This window comes from Salvelinus sp. IW2-2015, linkage group LG23 (genome assembly GCF_002910315.2).
Source record: "Salvelinus sp. IW2-2015 linkage group LG23, ASM291031v2, whole genome shotgun sequence".
Lineage (NCBI taxonomy): Eukaryota > Metazoa > Chordata > Actinopteri > Salmoniformes > Salmonidae > Salvelinus > Salvelinus sp. IW2-2015.
Window position 1 is genome coordinate 22,851,539 of NC_036863.1, and position 21,988 is coordinate 22,873,526.

A 21,988-nucleotide genomic window follows, 5' to 3' on the forward strand; every position below is an offset into this window, starting at 1 on the left:
CAAACGCGCCAAATAAATGGACATTTTGGATAAAAATATCGACGGAATTAATCGAACAAAAGCACCATTTGTGATGTTTATGGGACATATTGGAGTGCCAACAACAAAGCTCGTCAAAGGTAAGGCATGAATTATATTTTTATTTCTGCGTTTTGTGTCGCGCCTGCAGGGTTGAAATATGCTTCTCTGTCTTTGTTTACTATTGTGCTATCCTCAAATAGCATTGTTTGTTTTCGCCGAAAAGCCTATTTGAATTCTGACATGTTGGCTGGATTCACAACAAGTGTAGCTTTAATTTGGTAACTTTTCATGTGTGATTTAATGAAAGTTTGATTTTTTATAGTAATTTTCATAGTAATTCATTTGAATTTGGCGCTCTGCATTTTCTCTGGCTTTTTGCCATGTGAGACAGTAGCATCCCGCCTAAACTCAGATTTTGGATATAAATACACTGCTCAAAAAAATAAAGGGAACACTTAAACAACACAATGTAACTCCAAGTCAATCACACTTCTGTGAAATCAAACTGTCCACTTAGGAAGCAACAATGATTGACAATAAATTTCACATGCTGTTGTGCAAATGGAATAGACAAAAGGTGGAAATTCTAGGCAATTAGCAAGACACCCCCAAAAAAGGAGTGATTTCTGCAGGTGGTGACCACTGACCACTCTTCAGTTCCTATGCTTCCTGGCTGATGTTTGGTCACTTTTGAATGCTGGCGGTGCTCTCACTCTAGTGGTAGCATGAGACGGAGTCTACAACCCACACAAGTGGCTCAGGTAGTGCAGTTCATCCAGGATGGCACATCAATGCGAGCTGGTGGCAAAAAGGTTTGCTGTGTCTGTCAGCGTAGTGTCCAGAGCATGGAGGCGCTACCAGGAGACGGCCAGTACATCAGGAGACGTGGAGGAGGCCGTAGGAGGGCAACAACCCAGCAGCAGGACCGCTACCTCCGCCTTTGTGCAAGGAGGTGCACTGCCAGCGCCCTGCAAAATGACCTCCAGCAGGCCACAAATGTGCATGTGTCTGCTCAAACGGTCAGAAAACAGACTCCATGAGGGTGGTATGAGGGCCCGACGTCCACAGGTGGGGGTTGTGCTTACAGCCCAACACCGTGCAGGACGTTTGGCATTTGCCAGAGAACACCAAGATTGGCAAATTCGCCACTGGCGCCCTGTGCTCTTCACAGATGAAAGCAGGTTCACACTGAGCACATGAGCACGTGACAGACTTGACAGAGTCTGAGGACGCCGTGGAGAACGTTCTGCTGCCTGCAACATCCTCCAGCATGACCGGTTTGGCGAGGGTCAGTCATGGTGTGGGGTGGCATTTCTTTTGGGGCCGCACAGCCCCTCCATGTGCTCGCCAGAGGTAGCCTGAACTGCCATTAGGTACCGAGATGAGATCCTCAGACCCCTTGTGAGACCATATGCTGACACATGCTCATTTGTGGCCTGCTGGAGGTCATTTTGCAGGGCGCTGGCAGTGCACCTCCTTGCACAAAGGCGGAGGTAGCGGTCCTGCTGCTGGGTTGTTGCCCTCCTACGGCCTCCTCCACGTCTCCTGATGTACTGGCCTGTCTCCTGGTAGCGCCTCCATGCTCTGGACACTACGCTGACAGACACAGCAAACCTTTTTGCCACAGCTCGCATTGATGTGCCATCCTGGATGAACTGCCACTACCTGAGCCACTTGTGTGGGTTGTAGACTCCGTCTCATGCTACCACTAGAGTGAGAGCACCGCCAGCATTCAAAAGTGACCAAAACATCAGCCGAAAGCATAGGAACTGAGAAGTGGTCAGTGGTCACCACCTGCAGAATCACTCCTTTTTTGGGGGTGTCTTGCTAATTGCCTAGAATTTCCACCTTTTGTCTATTCCATTTGCACAACAGCATGTGAAATTTATTGTCAATCAGTGTTGCTTCCTAAGTGGACAGTTTGATTTCACAGAAGTGTGATTGACTTGGAGTTACCATTGTGTTGTCACCATCTCTGATCCCTCGGGCAGGTTTGTTTTGGTGCAGGGGCATATGTTTTCAGAGTCTTGGACCCTATTGAATATTTATGCTTCTAACTTCAATGACCAAATGTTTATTCAGAAGGTCTTCCTTCAGGTTGCTCAAGCACCACCAGGATGGCTACTGGTTGGAGGAGATTTWAATTTTTGTTTAGATACAGTTCTTGATAGGTCCTCTGATAAAKCCTCACTTCTTACCAAAGCCAGCAAGCTCACCATGTCATTCATGAAATATCTTAATTTGTTAGACATCTGGAGACAGTTGCACCCACAGAATAGGGACTACTCTTTTTATTCACACCCACACAACACACACYCATAGATAACTTTTTACTATCGACCCAACTGTTTCATAGAGTGTCAGATATCGAGTGTCTCCCCAGATTGCTTAGTGACCATTCTCCTCTGGTATTATCAATCTCCATTCCTACCAAGGTAAATTCTACAATCCTAAAGCAACCTGAATTTTGTGCATTCATCAAAAAGCAGATCAATATTTTTACTTTGACAAACAAACCCTCCGCTCCTGACAGTTTCATTCTTTGGGACGCATTGAAAGCCTATCTGAGGGGACAGATCATTTCCTATACTAAAGGGCTGAAGAGAAAACACGGTGCGGAACTGAGTGCCCTTGAATCTGAAATCTCAGAGCTAGAGAAAACCTACCAAAGAGGCCCAACTAAAGATCTATACAGGCTTTWGGTAAATAAAAAACTGAAATATAATATTCTGAACACATATCAAGCTGAGAGGGCCATKACTAAATCAAAACAGCGTTATTACGAGCTTGGAGAGAAAGCACACAAAGTATTGGCATGGCAACTGAAAGCAGAGGAAAGTAAGAGGACAATTAATGCTATAGAAACTCTTACTAATGAGATCTTTCGACCCTACTGAAATTAATGATACTTAAGAAATACTACGAAGACCTCTACACTTCCCAATCAAGCGATGATCTATCAGAGATCGACTCCTTTCTCTCCACGCTCAACCTCCCATGCCTGTCAGYGGAAGACAGAGCACCTGAGTGAACAGTTCTCAGTTCCTGAATTGTTGGAGGCCATTAAATCCTTACCTTCTAATAAATCTCCTGGGGAGGATGGCTTCCCTCCAGAGTTCTTTAACGAATTTAGGGAGCTGTTGGTCCCCTACCTTATGGAGGTACTTAAAAAAMCCGGGGAGGACAACTGCTTTCCAGAATCTCTCTCAAGCAGTGATTACTGTAATCCACAAGAAAGGGAAAAACCCGCTAAAGTGCGCCTCCTATAGACCAATCTCTCTCCTTAACACGGATTGTAAACTGGTCACCAAGATGCTATCTAAGAGACTGGAGTCATGTCTTCCCCTGTTGGTCAACCCAGATCAGACTGGCTTCATAATTAATAGACTGTCCTCCAATAATCTCAGGTTCTTTGATATAATTCACCTTGCTAACAAAAACAAATTACCTAGTGTCGCAGTCTCCCTCGACGCTGAAAAGGACTTTGATAGGGTTGAATGGCCATACCTCTTTCGCGTCTTGGAAAAGTTTGGTTTAGGTACCGTGTTTGTAAATTTGATAAAATCACTCTACAAATCTCCTAAAGCTAGGATTGCTACCAATGGGATTACTTCCTCCTCTTTCCCTCTCTATAGGGGGAACAGACAAGGTTGCCCAATTAGCCCCCACCTCTTTGCCCTCGCCATTGAACCGTTGGCTGAGGCTATTAGAACGTGCCCTGACATACATGGCTTTGAGGTGAGCCCCCATACCCATAAATTATCACTCTTTGRGGACGACCTTATCTTATTTCTAACAAACCCAGAACACTCCCTCTCTCACTTGCAGATCCTATTACAGTGTTATAGTTCTTTCTCTGGATTTAAGGTCAATTGTGATAAAAGTGAAATCTTACCGTTGTCTGTCTTTGACCACCATACCATCAAGCACAAGTTTTCTTTTAGATGGTCTCCTATYGGCTTCACATATTTGGGAATAATGGTGGATGGTAACCTGAACAAACTCTAAAAACTCAATCTGGCCAGTTTGTTGCAAAAGGTGGAGGGTGACCTGTGTAAATGGAAGGACTTGCCTCTCACTCTACTGGGTAGAATCAATGTAATTAAAATGAATGTCCTGCCCAGATTTCTATATTTGTTTCTCTCTCTCCCTATCCCAGTTCCCGCAGCATTCTTTTCCTCTCTCGACAAGCTGACCAGACGGTTTATCTGGCACAGTAAAACCCCTAGGGTTGGCCTGGATAAATTGACCCTTGATTACAGTCAAGGGGGCTTAAACCTCCCCAATTTTAGAATGTACTACTGGGCTGCCCAGTCTAGGTTTCTGGCTCAGAGGTTTGACAATGGTCCCTCTCCCTCATGGTTGAACATTGAAAAGTTTGAGGTATATGATGACACTGGGGCAGAATTGTTTTACAAATGGGACAGAAAATATATAAAAACCATCACAGACAACCCTTTAATCATACATTCTGTCCTGGCATGGTGCAAACTGCATGAGCTGTTCAGACGAGAGGGATGTCTTTCCCCTAAAACCCCTTTATGGAACAATAGATTGATTCCTATGTTTTTCCAGAATAGTAACTTTAGACGATGGTCTGATAAGGGGATCACTCTTCTGGAACATTGTTACGAGGAGGGAGTTCTTATGTTTTTGAACAGCTGAAACAGAAATACCACTTGCACAGCTGAAACAGAAATACCACTTGCCTAACAGGGACTTCTGTAGCTACCTACAACTACACAACTTTATTAGGGTGACTCTCAAGGGACAATGGACCCTACCTAAGATGTCACCTATTGAACAACTCTGCCACGCAGACCAACCACTATTCAAGACCATTTCCAGTGTTTACGATGCTCTTATGTCAGGACTAACACTACCTGAGCTAGATAAACCCCGACTTAGATGGGGAAAAGATCTGGGTATTGATCTTGATGAGGGTCTATGGAGTGACCTATGCAAGGATGGTGTTACATCCACATTGAACTCCAGATACAGACTGATCCAGTTTAATTTCCTCCATCAGCTCTATATCACCCCATCTAGACTGCACAAGTTCATCCCTGATATCTCCTCCCTATGTTTTAGATGTGGAATGGAGGAATGTTCCTTCATCTGAGCCACTTGGCAGTGTTCAAAACTACACGGTTTCTGGCAGGGGGTATGCGATACCATATCCTCAATTCACGGGGTTGCATTCCCTTTAGACCCGGAGGTCTGTCTACTGGGTAACTTTACTAACTCTAATCTTAGCATAATAGTATGGCTTTGCCTAACAGAAATATTGCTAGCGATTGCCAAGAAATGTATTGCCTTGAAATGGAAATCGGATTCCCCCTGCCAGTTGCAATGTGGCTATCGGAAGTTAATAGTTGTATCCCACTGGAGAAAATCACTTAGTGCTTGAGGAATAAGTTAKAGACATTTTACAGAATTTGGCAACCTTTTGACTATATGGAYAATCTCCCCTCACATTGATTGAATCTCTATATAACCCTTATATAATGTTTCACACGTAATGTATAATATGTAGCTTGTGACCATATGATCCAATGTCTCATTATTATTATTTTTTATTTTACTCTTTATTATAACTTATTTATTGTATGTTTGTATTTTTATTATTATTATTTATTTTTCTACGCTCGTCTGTTACTGTCACTTTGTCCTATTGCTGTCTAATATCTTTTCACTTTTGTTTTGAATGTTCTTAATTGGAAAATGCAAAAAAAATAAAAAAATAAAAATAGTCTTAGCATCACTCTGTTACCGAGGAATTACCCTAAGTATACTAAAATATTCCATGGGTGGGCAGGCACGCACGCACGCACACACACACACAACTGAGTTAGAGCTGGCTGTTTTGTGAGCAGACAGGCAGAGCAGGATGGGCCTCGACAGGCCCTGCATTTCTGAGAGGAGGGAGACATGGAAAAGGAGGGGGYAAAATACAGTTTGTCTTATGAACATGATATAAAAGAAATCTCCAGCAACGTAACAAACACAGGTTTGTTCACTCTTCCAAAGGAACCCTTGTGAGAAGTACAGCAGCCATGTTGTTCAGTTTAACCCAGTTCTAATAGCATTAGGCTAACCAAAACAGAATGCCTTGTCGTTTGTTTGGTAGATAGAGCAGAAATATACACTACCGTTCAAACATATGTGGTCAATTAGAAATGTCCTTGTTTTTTAAAGAAAAGCWAATTTTTTGTCCATTAAAATAACATCAAATTGATCAGAAATAGAGTGTAGACATTGTTAATGTTGAAAATGAATAATGTAGCTGGAAACGGCAGACTTTTCTACAGAGGCCCATTATRAGCAACCATCACTCCTGTGTTCCAATGGCACATTGTGTTAGCTAATCCAAGTTMATCATTTTAAAAGGTGAATTGATCATTAGAAAACCCATTTCCAATTATGTTAGCACAGCTGAAAACTGTTGTTCTGATTAAAGAAGCAATAAAACTGGCCTTCATCAGCATTTGTGGGTTATTCCATGCGAGAAATTGCCAAGAAACTGTTGATCTTGTACAACGCTGTGTACTGCTCCCTTCACAGAACAGCGCAAACTGGCTCTAACCAGAATAGAAAGAGGAGTGTGAGGCCCCAGTGCACAACTGAGTAAGAGGACAAGTACATACATTAGAGTGTCAAGTTTGAGAAACAGACACCTCACAAGTCTGCAACTGGCAGCATCATTAAATCGAACCTGAAAAACACCAGTCTCAACGTCAACAGTGAAGAGGCGACTCCGGGATGCTGGCCTTCTAGGCAGAGTTCCTCTGTCCAGTGTCTGTGTTCTTTTGCCCATCTTAATCTTTTCTTTTTATTGGCCAGTCTGAGATATGGCTTTTTCTTTGCAACTCTGCCTAGAAGGCCAGCATCCCAGGTTTATCTGCCTCACCTAAAGCCCATTCTGGTGGGAAGCTCCTATAGACCACCAAGTGCTAAAAGTCAGTATCTGGTTAATGTGTGAAATGCTTGATAATGTATGTGATATCAAAAGAGAAGTATATTTTCTGGGTGATTTAAATATTGACTGGCTCTCATCAAGCTGCCCATCCAAGAAAAAGCTTCAAACTGTAACCAGTGCCTGCAACCTGGTTCAGGACGTCAGTCAACCTACCAGGGTATTTACAAACAGCACAGGAATGAAATCATCAACATGTATTGATCACATCTTTCCTAAATGCTGCAGAAATGTGCTTTAAAGCAGTATCCAAATCCATAGGATGTAGTGATCACAATATAATAGCCATATCTAGGAAAACCAAAGTTACAAAGGCTGGGCCTAATATAGTGTATAAGAGGTCATACAAGAAGTTTTGCAGTGATTCATATGTTGATGTAAAGAATATTTGCTGGTCTYTGGTGTGTAAATGACGAGCAACCAGATGCTGCACTTGACATTTATGAAATTGCTTATTCCAGTTACTAATAAGCACGCACCCATTAAGAAAATGACTGTAAAAACTGTTAAATCCCCTTGGATTGATGAGGAATTGAAAAATGGTATGGTTGAGAGGGATGAGGAAAAAGGTATGGCAAAGTCTGGCAGCCCAACTGATTGGCAAATGTACTGCAAATGAACAAATCATGTGACTAAGCTAAATAAAAATCAACTATACTATGAAACAAAGATAAATGATAATAGTAAAAAGCTTTAGAGCACCTTAAAATTCGGCTCCATCATTCATTGAATCAGATGGATCAGTTAATCACAAACACGACTGATATTGTCAACTACTTTTTCCATTGGCAAGATAAGCAAACTTAGGGATGACATGCCAGCAACAAACGTTGACACTACACATCCATGTATATCTGACCAAACTTTTGAATTCCGTAAAGTCAGTGTGGAAGATATGAAGAAATTATTGTTGTCTATCAACAATGTTAAGACACCGGGGTCTGACATTCGATGGAAAATTACTGAGGATAATAGTGGACGATGTTGCCACTCCTATTTGCCAGATCTTCAATTTCAGCTTACTAGAAAGTGTGTGCCCTCAGGCCTGGAGGGAAGCTAAAGTCATTCCGCTACCCAAGAATAGTAAAGCCCCCTTTCCTGGCTCAAATAGCCAACCAAACAGCCTGTTACCAACCCTTAGTAAACTTCTGGGAAAAATTGTGTTTGACCAGATACAATGCTATTTCACAGTAAACAAATTGACATTTCACAGTAAACAAATTGACAGACTTTCAGCACGCTTATAGGCAAGGACACTCAACAAGCACAGCACTTACACAAATGACTGATGATTGGCTGAGAAAAATGTATGATAAAAAGATTGTGGGGTGTGTCTTGTTAGACTTCAGTGCAGCTTTTGACATTATCAATCATAGTCTACTGCTGGAAAAACTTGTGTTATGGCTTTACACCCACTGCTATAATGTGGATAAAAAGTTACTTGTCTAACAAAACACAGAGCGTGTTCTTTAATGGAAGCCTCAAACAATCCAGGTAGAATCAGGAATTCCCCAGGGTATCTGTTTAGGCTCCTTGATTTTTTTCTAACAACATGCCACTGGCTTTGAGTAAGGCCAGTGTGTATGTATGCGGATGACTCAACACTATAAACGTCAGCTACTACAGCGACAAATGACTACAACACTTAAAGAGCTGCAGTTAGTTTCGGAATGGGTAGCAAGGAATAAGTTAGTCCTAAAAATTGCCTTGGCAGTAGCTAATGGGGAGCGATAATAGATACAAATACAAAACATTATTGCACCACGACATACAGTGCATTCGGAAAGCATTCAGACCCCTTCACTTTTTCCACATTTTGTTATGTTACAGCCTTATTATAAAATGTATTAAATACATTTTGTTCCTCAATCCACACAATACCCTATAATAACTGAGCGAAAACAGGTTTTTAGAAATATTTGCAAATGTATTAAAAATAAAAAACTGAAATACCTTATTTACATAAGTATTCAGATCCTTTGCTATAGGACTCGAAACTGAGCTCAGGTGCATCCTGTTTCCATTGATCATCCTTGAGATGTTTCTACAATTTGATTGGAGTCCACCTGTGGTAAATTCAATTGATTGGACATGATTTGGAAAGGCACACACCTGTCTATATAAAGCGCATGTCAGAGCAAAAACCAAGCCATATGAGGTCGAAGGAATTGTCCATAGAGCTCTGAGAGAGGATTGTGTCAAGGCACAGATCTGGGGAAGGGTACCAAAACATTTCTGCAGCATTGAAGGTCCCCAAGAACACAGTGGCCTCCATCATTCTTAAAATTTGAATAAGTCTGGAACCACATAGACACTTCCTAGAGCTGGCCACTCGGCCAAACTGAACAATCGGGGGAGAAGTGCCTTGGACAGGGAGGTGACCAAGAACCCAATGGTCACTGACAGAGCGCCAGAGTTCCACTGTGGAGATGAGAGAACCTTCCAAAAGGACAACGACCCTAAACACACAGGCAAGACAAAGCAGGAGAGGCTTCGTGACAAGTCTCTGAATGTCCTTGAGTGGCCCAGCCTGAGCCCGGACTTTAACCTGATCGAACATCTCTGGAGAGACTTGAAAATAGCTGTGCAACGACACTCCCCATCCAACCTGACAGAGCTTGAAAGGATCTGCAGAGAAGGATGGAAGAAACTCCAAATACAGGTGTGGCAAGCTTGTAGCGTCATACCCAAGAAGACTGGAATCACTGCCAAAGGTGCTTCACCAAATTACTGAGTAAAAAGTCTGAATACTTACAGTAGCAGTCAAACATTTGGACATACCTACTTATTCAAAGGGGTTTCTTTATTTTTTATATGTTCTACATTGTAGAATAATAGTGAAGACATCAAAACTATGAAATAACACATATGGAATCATGTAGTAACCAAAAAAGTGTTAAACAAATCAAAATCAATTTTAGATTCTTCAAAGTAGCCACCCTTTGTCTTGTTGACAGCTTTGCACACTCTTGGCATTCTCTCAAGCAGCTTCATGAGGTAGTCACCTGGAATGCATTTCAATTAACAGGTGTGCCCTGTTAAAAATGTATTTGTGGAATTCCTTTCCTTCTTAATGCGTTTGAGACAATCAGTTGTGTTGTGACAAGGTAGGGGTGGTATACAGAAGATAACCCTATTTGGTAAAAGACCAAATCCGTATTATGCAAGAACAGCGCAAATAAGCAAAGAGAAACAACAGTCCATCAGGAACATTTCAAGAACTTTGAATGTTTCTTCAAGTGCAGTCACAAAATTCTATCAAGCACTATGATGAAACTGGCTCTCATGAGGACCGCCACAGGAAAGGAAGACCCAGAGTTACCTCTGCTGCAGAGGAGAAGTTCATTAGAGTTATCAGCCTCAGGAATCTGCAATTAACTGCACCTCAGATTGCAGCCCAAACTTTTTTTGGTACTACATGATTCCATGTGTGTTATTTCATAGTTTTGATGTCTTCTAAAATGTAGAAAATAGTGAAAAATCCTTGAATAAGTAGGTGTCCAAACTTTTGACTGGTACTGTATGTAAATGTGATAGTTTCTTTATTTAAAAAAATAAAAAGAATTGTGCATATTTTTTTATAAAAAACTGTTTTTGCCTTGTCATTATGGGATATTGTGTAGATTAATGAGGGGGGAAATGTAATCAATTTTAGAATAATGCTGTAACAAAATGTGGAAAAGGTCCAGGGGTCTGAAAACTTTCCAAATGCACTGCAAGTGCCTTTGAACGGGGTATGGTAGTAAGTGCCAGGCACACCAGTTTGAGTGTCAAGAAATGCTGGGTTTTTCACGCTCAACAGTTTCCTGTGTGTATCAAGAATAGTCCATCACCCAAAGGATATCCAGCCAACTTAACAACTGTGGGAAACATTGAGGTCAACATGGGCCAGCATCCCTGTGGAACACTTTTGACATCTTGTAGAGTCCATGCCCCGACGAATTGAGGCTGTTCTGAGGATGTTCTGAAAGTGTTCCTAATGTTTTGTACACTCAAGATGCAGTACAAATTTGCAAACACTATTATCTCTAACTGGCCAACATTTATGCCTTCTTTTGGGAGCACACTCAGTCTTTCACTCAGTGTACACAAAGACAGGCCTTGTGAGGTAACCTGCTCTCAGAATTACTCATTTGCAAGTTTCTTCTAGAACTGTTTCCTGCTGAGCACTCTCAACAACACAACTGACTCCATCAACAGCTCATTGAAGGAAAAGGTCTGCATCTACCACCAACTGACATACCACAGAGAATATTGGGGGGGCGACCACATTTAAAATACCCAAATGCGGGACATAATGATGACTTACTCTGCAGGACATTGTAGCATACATTACTAAAAACATTTGTCAGAACCCCCCCCTGTTGAGTTTTGGCCACATGAGATAAATGTCCTAAAATCTCTGTTTTTGGTGTAAGAGTAACGTTATACTATGCCATTATATTTTGGTTATGTAAAATACTAATTAATCATTGTGATCTTCCAAGACATTGATTCAGCTATGATCTAACTTCACTAAATGAGCAACATTGTAAGAAGTGGCGGAGTTAAGCTCCATGCACTCCGGACTGAACCAAAGAGGACCTACCCAACTCTTCTTCCCTCTGCAAAATTTGACTATGCAGAAACGAGAGACCACGTGCGGCGTTTTTATAAAGATCTGGTAATATTTGGCCAAGGAAACATTTCTGGTTGATCTCAGGGAATGTAAAACAGTTAAGGGAAACTGTTAAAAACAGGATTGTGTGAAGTAGAAGCAAATATGTTGAATGAGCAACTAATAAGCATGGAGAGCCTCAAGTTWGACGAAATTACCTTATATATCTTTCAGTCTAACAGGCTGACTACATGCATCGCATGCGCGAGCGTTGCAAAATAAATTTAGAAATCTATATTATTCAATAATTGCACCCACACTGCTCCCGCACGTCAACGAGCGTCTGCGTTGCCAAGGGCTAAAATAGAAGTCAGTTCTATTTGTGACGCAGATCGCGCTGCAAGTCCTGCCTCTCCCATCTCCTCATTGGTTTATAGAAGCAGGTACCCACATGCCATCTGCTCATTGGTTATACCCACGTGGGTGATTGAAAGACGAAATGTTTTGCCGGTTGTCATGGTAAAAGTGTAGATGCCAATCACCATATAAGTTCAAAGATGAAAAAGCCTGGAAGGAGGAGAGATGACTAAAAACGATTCGGTTGGCCGTTTTATGTGTGGATTAATTGTCGGAGTAGAGGACCTTGTGCATTTCAGGTAAAATAACAACTCAATGTTTATATCCCAGGACAAATTATCTAGCAACAGCAAGCTAGCTAGCAAGTGCAAGCTAACTAGCTAAATTGCCATACATGTTTAATGCTTTTCGACCTGTCCCCAAATTAATGTCATTGGTTCAGAGTTTGTTTTGATATTTTAAACTGCGTGTCGTGATCGCGTTTGGTGTAGGGGGACAAAATAAATGTATGCATGATAGCGCACGCGCGCAGCCAGTCAAGCTTACTTTGTAAATAGCATCTTGAAAGTAAGTATTTTATGCTTCAATAGAGTGATCAGGGACGTGCAACTATAGTTTTCCTTCACAGCCATCTCCTCATTGGTTATACACACGTGGGTGACTGAAAGACGAACGAGCTCAGTGGCGGTAATGCACCTAATTTATAGGTCAGGAGAAAAGGCCTGGAAGGAGGAGAAATGACTAGAAACAATTCAGTTGACCGTTTTATGTGTGGATTAATTGGTGGAGTAGAGGACCTTGTGCATTTCAGGTAAAATAACAACTCAATGTTTATATCCCAGGACAAATTAGCTAGCAACAGCAAGCTAGCTAAACAGTTTAAATTAGCTAGCAAGTGCAAGCAAGCGAGCTAGCTAAATTGCCATAAATGTTTAATGCTTTTCGACCAGTCCCCAAATTAATATAATTGGTTCAGAGTTTGTTTTGATATTTTAGCCTGCGTGTCGTGATCGCGTTTGGTGTGGGGGGGACAAAATACATTTATGCACGATGGCGCACGTGCGCAGTCGGTTTGGGTTCAATGTCATACTGTCATTTACTTACCTTAGTAGACCATCATCAGAACACCACATTTCACTGCACCTAACATTTCCATTTTTTAAAAACATGCTTTTTGTAAGTAGTTAGACCTACTGTCCTCGTCAAGTTTAGCTGGAGCAAAGATTATGGATATACTGACAAGATACACGTCTCTCCTCCCTAACAATGTAGCCCTCGCTACAGATAACACAGGACTAGTAATGACCCAGTGCACTACTTTTGTGAAAAAAGTAAATGTTCTAACAAATATGTTTTTGCCCGCGCTACAGACCGCTATATAGGTTATAACAATTCCCTCAGCACCCAGACTTCCAGAGGCTAAGTGCTGATGTTGTCTGAGTGCCAGACTGGATTGTGTCACAGGCATTTAGATTGTCATCGCTATGGCACTAGGTCATTAGCATGAGGAGGAAGCGCTGCTCTCTCCACTGCCCCTAATGAACCACTCATCCATTTCAAGTCCCACTCCTACATATTTCCCTAAATACATATGTATCTATATAGTTCTGTGATGCACATGACACAGATGACAGCAGAGTGATGTCACAAAATGAGTGTCAAATGTTTCCAGGACCTTTTCCTTCCTCTCACCTAGTCATGTGTGAACTGTCAAGTTATTAACTACTCAAAACAACTTTGAATATGGTTTAACCTGCCATTGTGGAACCTGATGGAAAGTATTTAACACCTTTTTCAATACTACACAGCCACGATCTCTTTCTCTTACAATGTTGCTGCCATACAGTACAATACATCGATAGCATTCTCTCAGCATTGTCTTATTGGTGCCCATGCCATTAAACAATGACTTTACAAATAGCTCTTTCCGGGTTTACATGCATGATAAAGGGCTGTGTAAACCTCAACTGATGTGGCCAAACAAATAGATATCTTACCTGAAGAGGAGTCTTCATGGTCGGAACTCAAGTTGCCATCACTGCGTCTGTCTGGAGTGCTGTGCCCGGACCCACCGGTACGGGATGCCCTGAAGGGCGCAGGAATGCAGCAAGGAGACAACCTCCCATCATCACTGGAGTCGAAGTCCCTGCTGTGGCGCAACGGGCGCAGGGAGTCCCGGTGGGTGTTCGACCTCTGGCTCTCTCTGACGGAAATTTTTGGGGTCACCAGGTTGCCCTTTACGAAATTCTCATTGAGCTCCGCATCCTCGTATTCATGGTCACTGGCCTCTCTGCTGTTGCTGTCGGTCACGGAATTCAATTTCCGTATGCGGCCGATGCAGTTTCCATCCGCTTGAGAGAGCTCTGATGAGATCGCATTCACTTGTTTCTGGAAGCTGGACATGCGCGGGGGCGCGGGGGGTATAGGTTTACCTGTCCTGCTACTGATCCTGATCGGCGGCTCTGGTTTGGTGCTTTTGCTGCCTGGCGTCTGCAGTTTCATGCTTCCATTACCAAGAACTTTAATACGTTCCCTGTCTAGCTTTTCTTTTGTCCTCAGCGATTTTCTTTCCGTTTCTGTCCTTGATAATAAAGGTTCAATATTCAAGTTTTCGTCTTTACCGTCTTCCCACATCACCTTGTCATAACTTTTCTTCTGTCGAGCGATGGTGGTCTGGAAATATATCACCTTGAATTTCTCCTCCAACAGCGCCTGCTGCAGTGTTTTGAGATTCGATTTACATTTCTCCAGCTCTGTCTCGACATCTTCCACCGAGGTTAAATCCATTTTAGGTGCTTCTCCGTCAGGAAATTCATTCTTCCAATGTTTTTCGAATTCATCTTGCTCCCACATTATCTCCCCTGCGAAGATCAGCGATTCGATGTAATCACCCTTGAGGAAATTATACTGTTTATAATGTTGTTTCAATCGCATGTGGAACCTTTTCCTCTGCAAAAAATCCTACAAACTCATTCCAAACTTGACACTTCGTCGTACTGGTGGTGCACTACACACACTTGTTACATCTCCCACGCAGGCATATGATGGAACAGTGTTCCTTTACCCAGATAAAAAAAACTTTTGGCTTCCGGTATTCAGATAGGTTGTGACGTACACCAATTAAATGCAACAGTCAAAGTGATGTTGTTAGGGCGTTCCTTTTTGGAATGAGGGGATTCGATCTGGCCCAAGTTAACCCGCTGGAGGAGTTTAACCCGGGTAAAATGTGATTGCGTTCGTTTTGGCACAGGGCTGCCTCCCGGTTGTGATCTTGGAGCCCGGTTCAAAGCCCACTGCGAAGTCGGATCAAAACAAAAGTGACGCAGCCTAGGCTAGTTTAAGCACGTGGAGTAATGAGAATGATTCGGTGTTTTTATTTTTGTTATTTAACCTTTATTTAACTAGGGAAGTTTTCCAGCTATGTATGGTGTTGTCACATGCAAAAGTGATTGCTTTTGATAAAAACGCGTGACCTGTCTTCCCAATTAAAATTATTTAGAAAATTCGAACATTTATTTTATGGAAAATAGATGTTAAGTTTCTGGACGTTGCACCATGCTGCCTTGTTGACAACATCACCGAGCAGAGCAGAAGATTACTGTTTTTTTTTTTTTTAGGATGGGCTCCTTCCTTCCCGTTCACGTCACCGAGAATGATGCACCGCGGCTCAGGTTAATAGAACTCCCTCATGGAATGTAGCAGATTGTTCAAGCACGAATGACATGATTGTTCAAGCTTTGAACATTCAAGCTTTGAACATTCAAGCTTTGAACATTCAAGCTTTGAACATTCAAACATGAATGACCTATTCTGACAATAGGAAAATCCCTGTTGATGTGAATTTATAATCTTACATAATTATAATATTTTAGAATAGGATGTATGATTTGTTAGATTATATTAATGAATAATGTTCTCATGTGTCTGCTTCAGAGAGTGTATAATATTATCTTATGTTAACATTTACATTGGTTCTTGTGTTAATCATACATATCGCCAGTCCATATAATAGAGGAATGTCTTTTTCCGTTTTAAGGCACATTCCATTGCTATCCTGCTGTCAACACCATTAGGAGGCCCAGTACACATTTTATATGCGTATCATGATGTCCAGGCCGAGCTGTATTGGCTGCAGGGACAGCTATGACAGAATGATTAAGAACTATGTGTCTACTGTGGCAGACCAGGGGGTTTGGTCAAGACGTTTACACAAAACAGACAGACTTGTATTAGTTTAAGGGTGTTAATTTAAATCATAAAAAATTTAAATAAATAATAGGTCTCCACTATGAGACCTCCTCCGGGATACCATCTTGTGGGCTCCGGAGTCTTGCTGTATCCTGTGGGGAACAAAACCAAGCTCCCTCCGTTATCGCTGGTACTGCGCACAACTATACGGGTGTAACCTCTCTTCCCCAGTCCCCAGTCCCCAGTCCCCAGTCCCCAGTCCCCAGTCCCCACCCCCGTGTGCTGCACCTTTTGGCAGCTTTATGGGACACATCCAGCAAGTGAGCAATCATACCCTTGATTACTCACCAACCACAATCAGCCCCAATTAGTCCTGGCCAGCGAGCCCGTTGAGACCTGGCACGTCCAGCAGAGGGAGCCATTGCTGCATGATGTAGACTCCGTCTGTCACCAGGCCTCGACTAGTCTCTCCCTGCTGACCTGCGAAATGCTACACTACTGATACACATGCTCATACAATCCATTGGGGTAGGTTGCTTTCATTCTATAGGCCTAGAGATAGGGCGCTCTAGTCTACTGCTGTAGGCTAGTACACCATTTATTATTATCATATGATAGAAATGAGTTTCATGAAAATATACAGTTATACTCTACTGTAAAACATGGAGAAACTGGAAGCTGTTGTTTGCTGTATTTTTATGACAATCCAGTCCTTTTTGTCTGATTGGTGGYTGGAGATGTTTGACATTATACAGAGGAAGAGGCTCTGAGTGCGATATGTTTATTAGACAAGTCAGTATCAGGACTAGAAGGAAACAGCCAGCACAACAGCAGGCATTACGGTCACACATACACAAGTGCGCTCGCAAGCACACACACATAGGAACAGGACAGCATGCACTGAACACATATCAACCAGTTCTTCTACTATATGTCACCTGAGTGTTGGTTGCCTACATGCAAATGTTATGCAATTGTGCTTTGTTTATCTTATGACATTTTATGCAAATGAGAAATCATGGCACATTGCTGAATGTGCAATGTTTTACCATTGCTTACTGGTTTATCAAATCATATTATTTATGAAAATAAATGTATCACAAAGACATATCACAGACTTACACAGTCCAAGAATGTTAATCTTGCGATATGAAAAATGTCTTCTTTCAAGAAGAGTACCCCAAACCTTGATTAGATTATCTCAAATCTGATACACATGGCTGCATCCACCCAACTAAACACTTGAACACCAGCCAAGACATACATTTCCAGTAAATCTGAGCTGTAATGCTATTCAATAAAAACCAGAACAATTATATCACTCATGAGAGAGGAGGGGGGATACATAACCAGCTGGTGGATTTGAGTGTCCTTGCCCAGAACTGAAAAAGAATGATCCTAAAATATTTATTTTGCCTGTGGGAATCATAGATCACCAATCAATAGTTTGAGAGTTTGGTTGGATTACCATAATAATGAAAAGGGTAGGAGTGACCGTAACTTTAAATAGGGAGACAATTAGACAAATCAGAGTGCTGCCTGGTGTCGGGTGAGGTAACTTTACAGGAAATATGGGAACTTTCTGTTACTACTGCTGGTATGTAGAAATACAGCAATCAGATATGCAGGGAAGTTAAAGCTCTTATCTATGAACTGGAGAGACTTCCTGCTTGTTGAGCTCAGTTAAAGTGACACATTGAAGGCTACAGTTCTAACTTATGAAAGTAATTTAGTATTAGACTAATTTGTTAGAATCCAGTGGTTGAAAAAGGTACAATTAATTAGATGATCTATTGACCACAAGACCAAGAGGCCTTTATTATTGCAATGATGTCAACGTAACAGTGGTTTGTTAACCTAGAGACAATACCTCTCTCATCATCACTCAATGCCTAGGTCTACCTCCACTGTATTCACATCCTACCATACCCTTGTCTGTACATTATGCCTTGAATCTATTCTTCCGTGCCCAGAAACCTGCTCCTTTTACTCTCTGTTCCGAACGCACTAGACGACCATTTCTTATAGCCTTTAGCCGTACCCTTATCCTACTCCTCCTCTGTTCCTCTGGAGATGTAGAGGTTAATCCAGGCCCTGCAGTGCCTAGCTCCACTCCCATTCCCCAGGCGCTCTCATTTGTTGACTTCTGTAACCGTAAAAGCCTTGGTTTCATGCATGTTAACATTAGAAGCCTCCTCCCTAAGTTTGTTTTATTCACTGCTTTAGCACACTCTGCCAAACCGGATGTCCTTGCCGTGTCTGAATCCTGGCTTAGGAAGGCCACCAAAAATCCTGAAATTTCCATCCCTAACTATAACATTTTCCGACAAGATAGAACTGCCAAAGGGGGCGGAGTTCCAATCTACTGCAGAGATAGCCTGCAGAGTTCTGTCTTACTATCCAGGCCTGTGCCCAAACAATTTGAGCTTCTAATTTAAAAATACAACTTTCCAGAAACAGGTCTCTCACCGTTGCCATCCTGGAAGAATATTGACCTCATTCCGTCAGTAGAGGATGCCTGGTTATTCTTTAAAAGTGCTTTCCTCACCATCTTAAATAAGCATGCCCCATTCAAAAAATGTAGAACCAGGAAAATATATAGTCCTTGGTTCACTCCAGACCTGACTGCCCTTGACCAGCATAAAAACATCCTGTGGCGTACTGCATTAGCATCGAATAGCCTCCGCGATATGCAACTTTTCAGGGAAGTTAGGAACCAATATACACAGACAGTTAGGAAAGCAAAGGCTAGCTTTTTCAAACAGAAATTTGCATCATGTAGCACAAACTTTAAAAAGTTCTGGGACACTGTAAAGTCCATGGAGAATAAGAGCACCTCCTCCCAGCTGCCCACTGTACTGAGGCTAAGAAACACTGTCACCACCGATAAATCCACCATAATTGAGAATTTCATAAGCATTTTTCTACGGCTGGCCATTCTTTCCACCTGGTTACCCCTACCCCGGTCAACAGCCCTGTACCCCCCACAGCAACTTGCCCAAGCCTCCCCCATTTCTCCTTCACCCAAATCCAGATAGCCGATGTCCTGAAAGAGCAGCAAAATCTGGACCCTTACAAATCAGCCGGGCTAGACAATCTGGACCCTCTCTTTCTAAAATTATCTGCCGCAATTGTTGCAACCCCTATTACTAGCCTGTTCAACCTCTTTTTCGTATTGTCTGAGAACCCCAAAGATTCGAAAGGTGCCGCGGTCATCCCCCTCTTCAAAGGGGGAGACACTCTAGACCCAAACTGTTACAGACCTATGTCTATGTTGCCCTGCTTTTCTAAGGTCTTCGAAAGCCAAGTGAACAAACAGATCACCGACCATTTTCGAATCCCACCGTACCTTCTGGTTTCCGAGCTGGTCATGGGTGCACCTCAGCCACGCTCAAGGTCCTAAACGATATCATAACCGACATCGATAAGAGACGATACTGTGCAGCTGTATTCATCGACCTGGCCAGGGCTTTCGACTCTGTCAATCACCACATTCTTATCGGCAGACTCAACAGCCTTGGCTTCTCAAATGACTGCCTCGCCTGGTTCACCAACTACTTCTCAGACAGAGTTCAGTGTGTCAAATCGGAGGGCCTGTTGTACGGACCTCTGGCAGTCTCTATGGGGGTGCCACAGGGTTCAATTCTCGGGCCGACTCTTTTCTCTGTATACATCAATGATGTCGCTCTTGCTGCTGGTGATTCTCTGATCCACCTCAACGCAGACAACACCATTCTGTATAATTCTGGCCCTTCTTTGGACACTGTGTTAACTAACCTCCAGACGAGCTTCAATGCCATACAACTCTCCTGCCGTGGCCTCCAACTGCTCTTAAATGCAAGTAAAACTAAATGCATGCTCTTCAACCGATCGCTGACAACATCACTACTCAGGACGGTTCTGACTTACAATATGTGGACAACTACAAATACCTAGGTGTCTGGTTAGATTGTAAACTCTCCTTCCAGACTCACATTAAGCATCTCCAACCAAAATTAAATCTAGAATAGGCTTCCTATTTTGCAACAAAGCATCCTTCACTCATGCTGCCAAACATACCCTCGTAAAACTGACTATCCTACCGATCCTTGACTTCGGCGATGTCATTTACAAAATAGCCTCTAACACTCTACTCAGCAAATTGGATGCAGTCAATCACAGTGCCATCCGTTTTGTCACCAAAGCCCCATTTACTACCCACCACTGCAACCTGTATGCTCTCGTTGGCTGGCCCTCGCTTCATATTCATCACCAAACCCACTGGCTCCAGGTCATCTATAAGTCTTTGCTAGGTAAAGACCCGCCTTATCTCAGTTCACTGGTCACCATAGCAGCACTCACCCGTAGCACGCTCCAGCAGGTATAGTTCACTGGTCACCCCCAAAGCCAATTCCCCCTTTGGCCACCTTTCCTTCCAGTTCTCTGCTGCCAATGACTGGAACAAATTGCAAAAATCACTGAAGCTGGAGACTCATAWCTCCCTGTCTAACTTTAAGCACCAGCTGTCAGAGCAGCTCACAGATCACTGCACCTGTACATAGCCCATCTGTAAATAGCACTTCATTCCCATATTGTTATTTATTTTTTGCTCCTTTGCACCCCAGTATCTCTACTTGCACATTCATCTTCTGCACATCTATCACTCCAGTGTTGAATTGCTATATTGTAATTATTTTGCCACCATGGCCTATTTATTGCCTTACCTCCCTTATCTTACCTCATTTGCACACACTGTATATCAACTTTTCTATTGTGTTATTGACTGTACGCTTGTTTATTCCATGTGTAACTCTGTGTTGTTGTTTGTGTCGCACTGCTTTGCTTTATCTTGGCCAGGTCGCAGTTGTAAATGAGAACTTGTTCTCAACTGGCCTACCTGGTTAAATAAAGGTGAACTAAAATTAAAAATTAAAAAATAGAGCTGTGCTGCTCTCTTGTGTTCGTATAGCATAATGACATTGCAGAGATGGCACATTCTGAAAACAAACACTGTACATACATACTGTATATCTATCTCTGTTTGTTTTTGATTCCAATAATCAGAAGATATAAGAGTGCATGTACAACTTTCTTCTTCATTTTTTCAAAAGTGTATGATAAAAGCCACTATGATCAATTTACTGATGGTATAATGCAAATGACATATTTATTGATTATGTCACTTTTACAAAAAAGGCATGGCATATACCACAATTGAACTGTTCTGYGGGATTGGAATGGAATCTTTAAATCAGATCACTATTGCTATAACTATATAACATTTCAACAAACAACAAATGCGTAGGACATTATTGGAAAGGAAATTATTGCACAATATACATACAGTATATTTTGAACAGATTTCACATGTCCACTCATATGTTATTTTCGAAATTGACATCACACATTAAAACCCACTTACAGTACATCAAAATAACAATAATACCACCATCAACTATTTTCTACCTTCTGACACCAAACACATGTAAATTGACTTTTGAAACACATCACACCTCGTCACATGAAAATAAATCCTCTTTACATATCCAACTTCGTATCAAAATAGCATCTGTATTTATTCCACATCTAAGATACAAATGAAACTTTCCCTCACAAATGTCATGCAATTATCATAGAAATCACTTATTTTAAGGCAATAGTAGGACAATAGTAGCAGCACCATAATAGTGACCATTGTAGAAAGGTTAGGTGGCATTGATTGTATACATATGTAGGATCTTAATTTAATCCTGCAGTAACAGGAAATGTGAATTATTATGTGGATTATAACTAATGGACATTTTTGTAGGAGTTGATATATTTTTCGTTAGGGCAAATAAAGTCTGAAATTTTTCAGTGGAAATTACAAA

General features: G+C 41.9%; 1 protein-coding gene across 3 annotated transcripts in view; it reads right to left on the reverse strand.

The window, feature by feature from the left end:
• The window catches only part of LOC111950127 (active breakpoint cluster region-related protein), a 237,659-nt gene extending 222,676 nt beyond the window's left edge, over positions 1-14,983 (reverse strand). For all 3 annotated transcript variants that reach the window (XM_023967508.2, XM_070434431.1, XM_023967510.2), the window contains exon 1: positions 13,949-14,983. In XM_023967508.2, coding sequence (XP_023823276.2) covers positions 13,949-14,885 — 937 coding nt within the window. In that variant the 5' untranslated portion in view covers positions 14,886-14,983. The remainder of the gene's footprint in view (positions 1-13,948) is intronic.
• Between the last annotated feature and the right edge of the window lie 7,005 nt (positions 14,984-21,988).